At 38.9% G+C, this 14471-nt stretch overlaps 1 protein-coding gene across 1 annotated transcript in view; it reads right to left on the reverse strand.

The window, feature by feature from the left end:
• The window catches only part of SPEF2 (sperm flagellar 2), a 199850-nt gene that overhangs the window by 143367 nt on the left and 42012 nt on the right, over positions 1-14471 (reverse strand). The window contains exons 8-9 of the mRNA XM_018065771.1: positions 12175-12362; positions 6893-7061 (exon numbers count right to left, since the gene is read on the reverse strand). Of these exons, the coding sequence (XP_017921260.1) occupies positions 6893-7061; positions 12175-12362 (357 nt within the window). The remainder of the gene's footprint in view (positions 1-6892; positions 7062-12174; positions 12363-14471) is intronic.

The following is a 14471-nucleotide window of genomic DNA, read 5'->3' on the forward strand; positions in this document are numbered from 1 at the left end:
ACCAGGACACAGCTACATGATGATGCCTAGCCTAGAAAGCCTTACCATTTGAGGAGAAATTTAGGGAGTTGGGCTTTCTTGATAGCTAAGTTGGTAAACAATGTTCCTGCAATGCAGGAGACCCAGGTTTGATTCCTGGGTCAGGAAGATCCACTGGAGAAGGGAAAGGCTACCCACTCCAGTATTCTGGCCTGGAGAATTCCACGGACTGTACAGTATATGGGGTTGCAAGGAGTCAGACACGACTGAGCAACTTACACTTCACTTAGGGAGTTGGAGGCAAAAATCTAAGCAAAGACAGAAGAACATTACAGCTATGAAATGCATACAGCAAACATGAGAACATTCTGTTCAGTAAAGCTTCCTTCTTGGCTCCTATTTTAGAGGCTGATCATGATTCTGGTTATCTATTTTGGGAAATGTTTATATTTTAGCAGGTTCCTCTGATGCATCCATCCTTGTCTTCAGCACACATGATAATATGGGGCATCAGGTACAATGGCTGGCAGAATTGTTAAAGCGTAATGCCCCAGCAGAAAATCTCCACTCCCAACATATAAGCAACTACTTACTCTGCCTACTTAACAGTCACATATATTCTTGCATGTTTGAAACTAAAAGATAAAACCATCATAAATTTATAGTCAGAAGGTAAGTCATTAAGTTAAGATTCCTTTCCCAGAAAGGCAAAGAAGAGGCCATGAAACAATTTCATTTGAAACCAGGGATTCCTTACTTGACTAGTAAATCTGAGCTTTGAGACATTTTATAAGTGTCTTGAATAAACACATATGTAATGGACTGAATTCTGTCTCTCCAAAATTCATATGTTGTGTCTCTCCACTGTAATGGTATTTGGAGGTGGGGCCTTTGGGTGGCAGTTAGGTTTAGATGAGGTTAAAGAGGAGAGTGAAAAAGTTGGCTTAAAGCTCAACATTCAGAAAACTAAGATCATGGCATCTGGTCCCATCACTTCATGGGAAATAGATGGGGAAACAGTGGAAACAGTGTCAGACTTTATTTTGGGGGGCTCCAAAATCACTGCATATGGTGACTGCAGCCATGAAATTAAAAGATGCGTACTCCTTGGAAGAAAAGTTATGACCAACCTAGGGAGCATATTAAAAAACAGAGACATTACTCTGCCAACAAAGGTCCATCTAGTCAAGGCTATGGTTTTTCCCGTGGTCATGTATGGTTGTGAGAGTTGGACTGTGAAGAAAGCTGAGCGCTGAAAATTGATGCTTTTGAACTGTGGTGTTGGAGAAGACTCTTGAGAGTCCCTTGGACTGCAAGAAGATCCAACCAGTCCATCCTAAAGGAGATCAGTCCTGGGTGTTCTTTGGAAGGAATGATGCTGAAGCTGAAACTCCAATACATTGGCCACCTCATGCAAAGAGTTGATTCATTGGAAAAGACCCTGACGCTGGGAGGGATTGGGGGCAGGAGGAGAAGGGGATGACAGAGGATGAGACGGATGGATGGCATCACCGACTTGATGGACATGAGTTTGAGTGAACTCCGGGAGTTGGTGATGAACAGGAGTTGGCATGCTGCGATTCATGGGGTTGCAAAGAGTCGGACATGACTAAGTGACTGAACTGAACTGATAAGGGTAGAGGCTCCATGATGGAATTAGGGTCCTTTTAAGAAGAAGAAGAAGAAGAAGAAGAAGAAGAAGAAGAAGAAGAAGAGATCAAAGTTCTCTTTCTGCCTTCTTTATGTGAGAACATGACAAGAAGGTGGCTGTCAGAAATTCAGAAAGAGAGTTCTCACTGGGAAATCAAATCAGCTGGGACTTTGGTCTTGGATTTCCCAGAACTATGCGAAATAAATCCCTATTGTTGAATCCACCAAGCCTACAGTATTTTCTTTTGGTAGCCTGAGCTAATACAATGGATATCTTTAAACACACACACTCAAACAACACAGCAACCACAATTAAAAAAAAAAATCTCCTCACATGACCTTAAGACTCATCTACTAAAATCGATCACTTTGCTTCAGTCAGTTATCCAGCAACACTTCCTGAGTAACACAGGCTTCAAACTGATATTCAGCCCACAGGGAACAAATTCACTCAGGCGGTTTCTACTCTTTGAGACCCCATGGACTATACAGTTCATGGAATTCTCCAGGCCAGAATACTGGAGTGGGTAGCCTTTCCCTTCTCTAGGGGATCTTCCCAACCGAGGGATTGAATCCAGGTTTCCCACATTGCAGGTGGATTCTTTACCAGCTGAGCCACAAGGGAAGCCCAAGAGTACTGGAGTGGGTAGCTTATCCCTTTCCCAGTGGATCTTCCCAACCCAGGAATTGAACTGGGCTCTTCTGTATTGCAGGAGGATTCTCTATCAACTGAGCTATCAGGGAAGCCTGATTAAATACTAAACCATAAAAATTTGGGTTGTTCACTGGGAAGTCAGAGAGCCACAGAAGAGCTAGGCTGGAGAGTCCACTGTCAAATGTCAAATCTAAAGAGCCACTGGAACAACAACAAAGGCTGGAGTTGGAGAGTAAGAAGTAGTTAGTATTTGGATAGTGCCTTTGGGTCAAATAAGTCAGATGAGACTTATATAGGAAGATAGACCCTCCCATGGCTCATTTAGTCCCACAACCCTATTTCCATGTGGGAAAATAAATCCAGTGATAATAAGTTCTATTATATAAATAAATTTGGGGATACATCTGCAGTAGTGACAAAAATATGAATGTTAAACCCTAACATATACAGCTACATCTTAAAGTCTAGTTAATGTAAATCACGAGTCAAAGTGTTGCTGATAAAAACATTCATCACAACACACATTATAGGGTTAACCTAACAACTACAGCGAACTCAAGAGATCATTAAATAGCAATTTTCATTGAAAACAAAAATAACAGCAATGAAAAACTATGACCAGCATCAGACAACAGGGATGATGTGCCGGACACAAAATATCCTCCCTCCAAATTGTAGGAATTCCAGTTACACCTTACTCATGGGCATGCACAGTAGAGCCCTCAAATTTCCAAGTGCTTTGTGGTAGGGACTTCTTAGAAATATCTGCATCAGCAGGAAACCGTGGCCATGAGCTAAATTTAGTTTGAATACCCAGTTATAGTAACTCAAACTCATTCAGTAGCTAATTGCTAATAAGCAGCTTATGTTAAAATGAAATACTATGGACCTGTGAGTCGTTTGCCAGTAAGGAGTATGGAAGGGATTTGCATTTGGGGGAGCTTGGGGTTTGCCAACAGGAGTCCACTGAATAACTGAGAACTAGTGGCTGCTGTGTGGGAGCCATGCTGTCAATTGAACTGGGGCAGTTGGGCTCTTGGCTTAGCCTGTTGTTCATGGTCCATAGGATTTTGGACTCCTCCCCATTCTCCACTAAACAACTCTTATCCTGTAGTGGTTGCTTGGGAATCCCAGTAGGGTATGGCTCCATAAAGAGGCTTCTGCCTCCCTCTTAGGAGAGATAAATTATATTTTTGGCCACACCATTCCTGGTCCAGAGTTCTCTCACATGTAGCCATTCTAAAAAGAGAATATGATGATTGGGTAATAATGTGAGGAAAAAGGAGTCAAATTTTTGGTGGCTATATATGACATGGACATGAGCAAAAAATTGTTTTTATGTTAGTTTCTAGGTGCAATATTTAAATTTTTCAAAATTTCAAATGCTAGCAAGGTAATGCTCAGAGTCCTTCAAGCTAGACTTCAACAGTACATGAACTGAGAACTTCCAGATGGACAAGCTGGATTTAGAAAAGGCAGAAGAACCAGAGATCAAATTGACAACATCTTGTTGGATCATAGCGAAAACAAGAGAATTCCAGAAAAACGTCTGCTTCATTGACTATGCTAAAGCCTTTGACTGTGGATCACAACAAACTGGAAAATTCTAATGAACTGGTTCAAAATTGGGAAAGGAATATGTCAAAAGCTGTATATTGTCACTCTGCTTATTTAATTTATATGCAGAGCACATCATACAAAATTCTGACCTGGATGAGATGGTTGAATGGCATCACCAACTTGATGGACATGAGTTTGAGCAAGCTCCAGGAGTTGGTGATGGACAGAGAAGCCTGGCACACTGCAGTCCATGGGGTCGTAAAGAGTCGGACATGACTGAGTGACTGAAGTGATACTGATACCGAAGGGAAAAGGTAGGATGGGATGGATTGGGAGACTGGGATTGACATATATGCAGTACAATGTATAAAATAGATAACCAATGAGAACGTACTATATAGCACAGGAAACTCTACTCGATGCTCTGTGGTGACCTGAATGGGAAGAAAATCCAAGGAAGAGGGGATATGTACATATGTGTGTGGCTGATTCACTTTGTTGTACAACAGAAACTATCACAACATTGTAAAGCAATTATATTCTAATTAAAATAATTAAAAATTAAAAAAAAAAACGATTGCTTCCTCTAACCAAGTTTTAAAAGTATGATCTCAAAACCAGGAAGCATCAGTTCTATACAGATGGTAGATACTGCTGTTCAGTTGCTAGTTATGTCTGATTCTTTGAAACCTCATGGACTATAGCATGCCAGACTTCCCTGTCCTTCACAATATCCCAGAATTTGCTCAGACTCATGTCCATTGTGTTGGTGATGCCATCCAACCATCTCATCCTCTGTCACCTCCTTCCCCTCCTGCACTCCATCTTTCCCAGCCTCAGGATCTTTTCCAATAAGCTGGCTCTTTGAATTAGGTGGCCAAGGTATTGGATGGATGGATGGTGGATATAGGCACTAATAAAATATGCTAAGAATGTAAACTTTTTGAAGATCAATTTTTAAGCTATCTATTTAGCACTTTGCTAAAACTGTTTCATGTTTATTAAGCCACATGTGTTGATCCCCTGTCTCTTGTGAAAGACTATTTAAGCCAGAGGATAAGATGGTTGGATGGCATCACTGACTTGATGGACATGAGTTTGAGCAAGCTCTGGGAGTTGGTGATGGATAGGGAAGCCTGGAGTGCTGCAGTCCATGGGGTCGCAAAGAGTCAAATGTGACCGAGCAGCTGAACTGGAACTGATTTAAGCCAGAAAATGTATTTTCAAAGTTAAGACATTTATCATTTACTTAAATGCAAAACACTTAACAAGTATCTGAGGAAATGAAAGTTCTAATAATAGGGAATAATAAAGGACTGTTTACAGTACATCCATTAACACTCGTATATGGTATAGTTTCTATCGCAAAGTCAAAAGGAACACAGCATATAACACGTATCAGATATCCTAAGGTAATATTCACTTCCAGGACAACAGCCAAATCCAGAAATAAAATACATAGCATTATCAGACGTTCATATACTCCTAGAAAATGTTTATAATTTGCTGCAAAAGAAACATACCAGCTACTTCAGGATGTGGCTAAGACAAGCATGTTCCTGTGGTAACAATTTCCCAAACAAGAAAAAAAGTTAAAAAGACATGTCTTTGCTAAGCTGCAGACTACCAGGTCTCCTGATTTACGAAAGCAACAAGATAGATCTGGTTAAGAAATAATTCAGAAACAAGTATTTCATGAGTCAGCAAAATCTGTCAAATAAAATGACTTTGAATCTACAATGGAAAGAAATACCTTCACATAGGTTGACAATGTCAAAGAATTTTATTAGGCAGCATTGTACTTTAGGTTGACATACTAGATCTAGAATATTCTATAACCATGCAAATAAATATGAACATATATCCTATAAGGTTCTGGCCAACCCTTAATAATTATTTTAGTGAGATGTATATATAGACTTATCCAATTAAAATATGATATACATTTAGTTTCTCATAATAACAACAAAATCTCTCTTATCTTTTTATAAAAAGCTTATCTTCAATATTTTCATATTAGTGCTATTTTACACTTTGCCCTGTTTACTGTCACTCATTCATTTTATTTGTGCCTTCTTTCAATAAACATTGAGTATTTGCTAAGTATCAGAAAATGATTGGGTCAAATTATCTTTTTTTCATATTGTACTTACTACCGTTCTAAAACCCATTCAATCATAGTTTTAAGAATAAAAAGCCTCATTTGCCATTCCATTGCTGATGATCTACCCAGAACTTCTATCCCCTAGCTATTCATTTCACATCTCTTCTGCTAAAGGTGAGATGAAGTAGGATAGGGAGGGCAGGGTGGTCAGGAAAGAAATCAGTACATATTATTTGCATCCAACATGTATTGCACTTGGCTAAGTGTTTAACACATATTGTCTTAAATAAGTTTCACAACAACACAATAAGGTAGTCATATTGTTATCCCCATTTCATATATCAGATATGAAATCAGGACTCTTAGCACTACAGGCCTCACAGTTAGCAGCTGGCAGTGCCAATAATGAGATCTCAGTCTGGTTTATCCCAGTGGTCTTTCAGGGGCTCTTTTAAGATGCACAGCTGGCACCCATATTAAAAAAAAACAACACTGAATCAAATTATTGAATAAAAATGCATCTGTATCACTCAAAAACTCAGATCTTCTCCCCTTTTATTTTCCTCTAAAAGCAATATGCTATGTAGATAAATTACTATGAAAACACATTTGACCAGGGGTTTTGAAGCAAAGGTAGATAGCTCACTCAAAGAAAACTGCTAACGAATAAATTAAAAACTTCAAAATTCTGAAATCCACCTATTGTATTATTAATTTTATTTCAGACCACTCTCCAATATTACTGCAAGTAACAGATAATGAATTATGAATAGGCTAGGCATTTAAGTTATTACTATAAATACAAATTAAACTAAGGCAAAATAGAACACAAAACACCCCATTTTATTTAATAGAGATGAAAAGAAATAATATCACAAAATTAATATAAAGCAATGGCATTTATTATGTTGCATGCTCTTTAATTAGTCCACATTGATAGGTACCTTATATTCTTCATAATCATTGTTATCTAGCAAGTTCCTTTTCTCCATTTCTACAAGGTGTTCTGCAGAGAGCTTAGTTGGTAAATGTCTAAGAGAGGCTTGCTCATATATGGGTTTTCCATGGAAAAACAGTTCCTTCCAATCATGCATCAACTTATATGGGATCAGGCTACAGCAACAAAGAAAGAAAAAAAAGGTTGAGATAAAGCAATGGTTAGTTAAATACACATCTTAAATCTTAGCCTTTCTATTACCATGTTCATTCCCCAGGCTCTGCTATTTGAGGCCAGAAGTTCCACTTACTATGACATTCCTAACAGCCAGTAAAATGGCTGAAACTTAGTAGTATGAATGAATGACTGTTACCTAAAGTCAAACTTGCTTTGACTGTGCACTAAAGGCACACTATATCTAAAAATAATGACCACTAATCATAAAACTTAGTTTCTTTGATTTCCAGCTGTGATACTAAATGGCTGTGCAAGCTTTGAATATCATTTACCTGTTCCAATATCAGTGTCTTATGCAGAATAGACAGAATATTTTCCAAGGTCCCTTTAATATGACAACTAGTTTGCATATTTGCAAGTAATTTGTAACAGAAAAATCTAATGTATGGTGGCTTTTATTGTCACTGAACATCTGGTAGCATTTGCAATTATTTTTCAGTACTTTTTCTATTTAAGTTAGATGAATGACTTGGAGGCAGTCAGGACAGAGTAATCAAAAAACAGTTCCAAGAGGAACAAAATGTGCAAAGGAAGGAAAGAGCCTAACATAACTCAGATGCATTTCTCTAAAAATAGTGGAAACTGAAATTACAACCTAGCTTGAAATTGCTGTATTTCATTGTGAGACATGCTACAACATGCATAAACCTTGAAGACATCCTACTAAAATGAAATAAGCCAGATACAAAAGGACAAATATGATTTTACTTATATGAGGTACCTAAAATAGACAGATTCATAGAAACAGAGAACAGAACAGAGGTTACAAGGGGCTGGAGGGAATGGGGAATGGGGACTTATTATGTAATGGGTACATCACTTCAGTTTGGGATGATGAAAAAGTTCTGGAGAGACTGTACCCAATGCTAGTAAACTTTAAACGGTTTGAAAGTCACTTAAAAAAGGTTAAAATGGTAAATTTTATTTTATTTATTTTTCTCCACAATAGTAGTTTTCATTAAATGCAAACTTCAAATATAATATATTGTTTTCCATTAATAAAATATTTATATTTATTAGATATTGCAGAGATATGAAGTTTATAACTAATATACTCAAGCATAGAAAAATTCTAACAAGAATTTTTTAAATGGCATGGGCTCCTGTGTTGAAGTAAATGATTAACAACTTATATATTGTCAAAAACTTCATGTGGCAATTACTGAATCAATATTCTCTTATCTGAATATTGATAATTTTGTTAAGAAGTCCTAAAAAAAGTCAGTTGATGTAAGAAGGCTAATACCAAGAATATCCCTGTGATCTTGAAAAAAAAAATGTTGATAACATCTTCTTTAGGAAAGTACAGAGAGAATAACGTTATCTTGACAGTCAATAGTAGAGAGTAAAAAGATCTTAACATATATGCGTAAACACTGTATTCACTTGGAAGTAAAAGACACTTAAAATTTCAAAGCAAATGACCCCTTCAAAGTCTGATATTAATGCTCCTGAAATTTTAAAATTTTGTGTATTTCGCATTAAAATAAAAATGACTTCATATAATCAATGTTCTCTCAATATTAATTTTCACAAAGCAGGATTTAGAGAGTAACAGAAGTCATACTAGTATATGTCTATAAAATACTATGATAGTCAAAAACAATACACATAGGAAGTCCTCACCTTACTAGCTAAGTTTGTGCTCTGTAAGGGGATTTTTAGGTCACCTATTTGACACAGAAATAATCCTTCTATGGGTGAAAAGAAAACTCAACGTTGCCCCTAGGACAGGTGATTGACGTCTAGCTCCTTTCATGCTGGCCCCCAGCCAGCATGGCTGAGACTATCTCCACCGCCTCACCCAACAGAGGCATTCATGGAGCAGGCATGTGAGAAACCCTTTTCTCACAGTCTCCTTTCCAGGCTCTACCAGGGGTGTCAGGGGACCTCTGGCATTCTCTGACTGGCAGCTGTGTGATTCTCCCCTGATGTGATCACAAGGTGTTCTCTCTATGTGCATCTTTTCTGTTTCTTATAAGGACACCAGGCATCTTTAATAAGGGCCCCACCTTCCATGGGTATGACCTGATCTTAAATAATCAGTGAAGACTATTTCCAAACAATGTTACACTCTGGGGTATGGGGCGGGTAGAACTTTTAATATAGCTTTCTGGGGCAGGGGAACAATTGAACCCGTATATAAGCATTTCTATATTGCCTTTTTTAGACGCGAAATTTCAAAGTAAAGGCCCCTTAAAAATTTATGCTATTAATACCTCTGGAAATTTCATTCTATATATTTCGTTTTTACGTTCAGTTTGAGCTCTCCCTGGCTTTTGGTATGATGCATGGCTTTTCTTTTTACTGAAGTCTGCACATTTTTGGATTATGCTGTGACACTCTGGATCATATATAAACCTTCTGTTCTAGTTGATTTTTTCTGACATTGCTTGAGGAAGGGAAGGAGAAGGGGCCATCATGTTACTGACAGGTGAGGACAGAGGTCCCCATGTGGACTTCCTCATCACCAGAGGGAAGGGCATCCTTGTTGCTGATGAAGGAGGTGGCAGTTCTGTCCCCTCACAAGGTCTCTACCACAGTGGGGGTGGCCTTGTGACCACCAGGTGATGGTGAAGGTCCTGACCCTCCCTTGGCTCCTCTAACATGACCCTTATGGGGAGGGAGCAGTGGTCGGTCCTGCCTGGTGGGGGTGGAAGTCCATGCTTCCTACCTGGCCTCTGGGATGGTACCCTGGTGGGGTGATGGGGTCCCTTGTTACAGTCTTGTGAGGGTGGAAGACAGGCTCCCTCCTTGCCTTTGCTGGCCGAGGTGGAAGTGAGGCTACATTTTTCTTGCATGTGATAGTTGGAAAAGACTGGTTATCGTCTGAAAGTTTTTCATCTTGCTAGGCTGCTCCTTAACCGACTAGAGACAGCAGGTTCTTGTCGGGCTTATTTTGTCTACACCATTAGTATCTCTGTTTCCAGAATATTCACTTCCAATCTGGGATGTGTGAGGCAAAAAGAGAAAGAACTGAGGAAGCTCATCACAGAGTCCTGAGGTCATCAGCCAGTCCCACTTCTTCCTTCCATCTTCAGAGCCTTCTTATGCTTGTTTCATTCACAACGTCCAGGGTTTTTCACTGTACTTAGTGGGAGAAATAGGGAAAGGGGCATCCACTACATTTTCCCACAGTAGAACAAGATTTCTGTTTATGTTTCAATTTTGAATTATGAGATTTTACTTAGGGAAATCAAGCTGTACTTCCCCCACTCCAAATTATTTTTTCATGTTTTTATATTTATATCTACTATATTCTATTTTTTATTCTATTACTCTATTTTTTATCTTATTACTCTATTTTTTATCATTATAATGCACTGTATCACCTTTCCTTTTCAACCTTTTTGTAGATTACTTCTTCATCAGTTTATTCTAATTTCAAAATTTTGAATTTATATTAACAGGAAAAAGTATTTTTAAACATTTACTCCTTAATTCATTTCAATTTTTAGTCTTATTTTTCTTTTCTCAATCTTGTACCATTATAGTTTTATCTTCAACTTCATCATCATGTTATTTCATTTAATAGTTTTTATACAGTATTATGCCAGAAACATACTTTTGAGCTGTGGTGTTAGAGAAGACTCTTGAGAGTCTCTTGGACTGCAAGGAGATCAAATCAGTCAATCCTAAAGAAATCGGTCCTGAATATTCATTGGAAGGACCAATGCTGATGCTCAAATACTTTGGCCACCTGCTGCGAAGAACTGACTCACTGGAAAAGACCCTGATGGCTGGGAAAGATTGAAGGCAGGAGGAGAAGGGGACAACAGAGGATGAGATGGTTGGATGGCATCACCGACTCAGTGGACATGAGTTTGAGCAAGTTCCCAGAGTCGGTGATGGGCTGGGAAGCCTGGCGTGCTGCAGTCCATGGCATCGCAGAGTCGGATAAGGAGCAACTGAGCTGAACTGATGTCAGAAACATGGCTGTCAGGGTGAAAGCAGTGGAGAAAGTTCCTGTCAAGTCCAGAGGTGATGGGATTATCTCCCCATCTTCTATTGACCCTGAATATCATGGGGCCTTCATTCTTTTCACTGTGGTTTTTCAAGATCTCAGTCTGGATAACATCAAAAGTGTACAGACTTAAGTGGAGTGCCTTATCCTTTTGCTTTTGCTGAGAACTGCAATGTTATCACTCCCTTTCAGCTTCCAGCAAAGGACATCACAAGAAATTGGTCTCTGAAGCCAGGTGCCATATTTGCTTAAAAGCTGTTGCTGAGATAATTCTCCACAGATACACTACACTACTTATTGTATCTTAGCTGGGGCCACAAGAGAAAACCATTATTCTAAACTGAGAACCAAGAAGAGTGATGTATTCTGTAAAGAGCTAGAAATGGAAATGAGACATCATATGACAAACCGTGTTGCTCTTTTTGCTTTTTCCACCTGGAAGCACAGATAAAATTTGCAGCTCAGTTGCAGGAATTGGCATATCTACTGACACCTCTATAACTATGTTTCAACGTATTCCTTGTTTTTAAGTTTCTACTTTATCTGGCAGTGCTGAATGGCTTGCAGGATCTCAGTTCGCCAAGCAGGGATTTAATCCAGACCATGCCAGTGAAAGCCCAGAATCCTAACCACTAGACAACTGGGAAGTCCTATCCTTTGTTCTGATTTTGGCAACAGTGTATTCTTAATATTTTCTGTACTGTTAAATGTTTCCTTACAAATAGATTGACTCCTTTTAGAAAGAATGTGCAATGAAAAGTGATTTTGATTAGTAAAACAAAAAAATTTAAGTAATTCCAGTCTTCTAGGAAGCTCCTAATATTTTAAATAAATTATTATAGTCATCTTTGTAAATTATAGAGAATTTAGACACAAGGTTTAAATGTTAAAAGACATAAATACAAATTAAATCAGGCTAGTAACTGGGTGAAATAAGTCTGTAATCAAGGTATTCTGGACCCCACTTCTAAGTCTTTCAAGAATAATCACTGTCTCTCTTTACTCATCAATTTAGTGCCACAATCTTACTCTTTTCTCATTTTCTTTGGTGTCTCTATTATATTAACTATAAAAAAAACAACACTTACTTATTTGTCAACAATCGATAGTCTGCCACCTTAGTGGACAGATCAAGTATCTGATCCAAAATTTCTGCACATATTGAATAATGCTTTTGGTAACGAGCTTGAGCTCTTTCTATGGCGATCTGCTCATGAATTTCCTTATCTCTGAGGGCTTGTTCTTCAAAATCAATCTTGGCTTGTCTGGCTAAAGCCTGAGAAGGAAAAGACATATATTTTAGAGATTTGATTTTGTACTGGGGTATAGCCAATAATGTTGTCACAGTGTTGTGACAGTTTCAGATGAACAGCAAAGGAACTCAGTCATACACATATCCATTTTCCCCCAAACTCCTCTCCCATAAATCACCATAACCGGACAGTGATTCAGGTAAATAATGTCATCATTTCAATAGCTAAAAAAAAAAAAAAAATCTCTAAATAGAATGTAACCTCCTTTCATATCAGGAAAATGATAAATCATAAGACAGCACTTTCTCCTTAATACATTAAGTACTAAGTATTATGGTAAAGACAATATTAGAAATAATTCAACCTTAGCTTATGTTATCAGCAAAACCTAGTGCAGAGAAAAGTGTGCTGCATGGATTAATGATAAATTAGATCTGAAGTATTCAAGAAGTCCTGAGTTCATGGGCTGCAAACAGAGTTGGGGGTCACAGAGCAACAGGCAAGTTGTGCAGGGCACCAAGCATAGCTGGCCCCTTTGTGCCCATCTCAGAAGACCAATTAATCCAACATATCTACTCTGGCTAATGCCCTATGTCTTTTAGCAGGAGACTTCTGGAATACTGATTTATACTTAGAAAATATTTTGGAAATTCCCTGATTATTCTGGCTTGAGAATATCACACATTTGCCAACAAATGTTAAATGTAAACAATGAAGCCTTCTGCTGTTACAGCCTTAATAAATTGATAAATTCATAAAGACATGTATTTATATAGAAAGTAAGAAAATATTTAAAAGGTTTGACATCACTCTCTGCTTCGTTTGCACTCTTATTTTGTTTAGGGAACACTTTCCTTACACTAAGTAAAAGGCCAAACTTGGCACAACCAAATGTTTTCAAATAGTTATACCAACTCCTTGAGAAATTCAATCATGTGCTGACAAGCTCCAGAAACAAGACCTGCCTCCCAATGTAACCTACCTCCCAAGGTAACCCAATGAATGTACAATGGTGGTTAATGTGGGCCTAGAGGAGATGTGGTTGAATTCAAGCCTCAGTTTGTACAGGACTCAAGTCCTAGCTGTGGGCATGGCATGTGTGCTCAGCTGCTGGATTGTAGCCTGCCAGGCTTCTCTGTCCATGGGATTTTCCAGGCCAGAATATTGGGGTGGGTTGTCATTTCCTACCCCAAGTGATCTTCTCAACCCAGGAATCAAACCCACGCCTTCAGCACCTCCTGAATTGGCAGGCAGGTTCTTTACCACTGCACCACCTGGGAAGCCCCACCAGCTACGGGACCTGGGCCAGACTGAAACCTCCTACATCTCCATCTCTTCACTGGGAGGCCGGGATGGTATAAAGACTTAGCATGAACAGAAATTAACTGTGAGAGCAAATATCTCAGTCACAAGGGGCGAAATACATGACAATGGGCTGCTACTGTCCACTGAATCAAAGGGAAGCTTCATTTGTTTTGTTGTTGCTGCTTTATTTGTTAGTTTGCTTTATCTTTGCTGGGAAAGGAGTTAGCTTAGGTGACCTCTAAGGTAGATTCTGAACATTTGGCAGGTCCAGGAATTACACTAGTACTTGCTATTGTTGCTGTATTGCTTCGTAGGCCCTGTTGTCATGGAGAAAGCACCTGGTTTAAGTGTAAGTATGCTTACGGCATGCTTCTCAAAGTGTGAAGGGAAGAGAAATCTGAGAGTCTAGGAGCACCCAGATGAGACTTTATGGAGAGAGCCAGTGAAATGGGTTGTGAGGTGGGATTATGGATACTACAAAGAGCCTGGAAGGCATGTGGAATATTTAGGATGCTATGGAACTCAAACCTTGGGAGCCCAGGAATTCCTTCTGCAGGAACAAAGCAGCTTCCTCTCAGTTCTCCTCCCTCCCTTCCCCTCTCCTCACTCTCTCTTTCCTTCCAGGCCTTTCTTCCTTCTTTTTTAGCCTCAGAGTCTGCTATTTCTACCCCTTTCTCCTCCCCCATGCTAAACCCACCACAATTTCCGGTCCCATCACAGCAAAGTGGGTTGCAGCCCCAAATAAAGAAAGAAGGAAAAGGAGAAAGGAAATCTGTGGGAGGCAGTAAATCTCGGTGGTGATGAGCCTAGACTCTGAGAGCCACTGT

The sequence above is a fragment of the Capra hircus genome, chromosome 20, assembly GCF_001704415.2.
Source record: "Capra hircus breed San Clemente chromosome 20, ASM170441v1, whole genome shotgun sequence".
In the NCBI taxonomy this organism is placed as follows: domain Eukaryota; kingdom Metazoa; phylum Chordata; class Mammalia; order Artiodactyla; family Bovidae; genus Capra; species Capra hircus.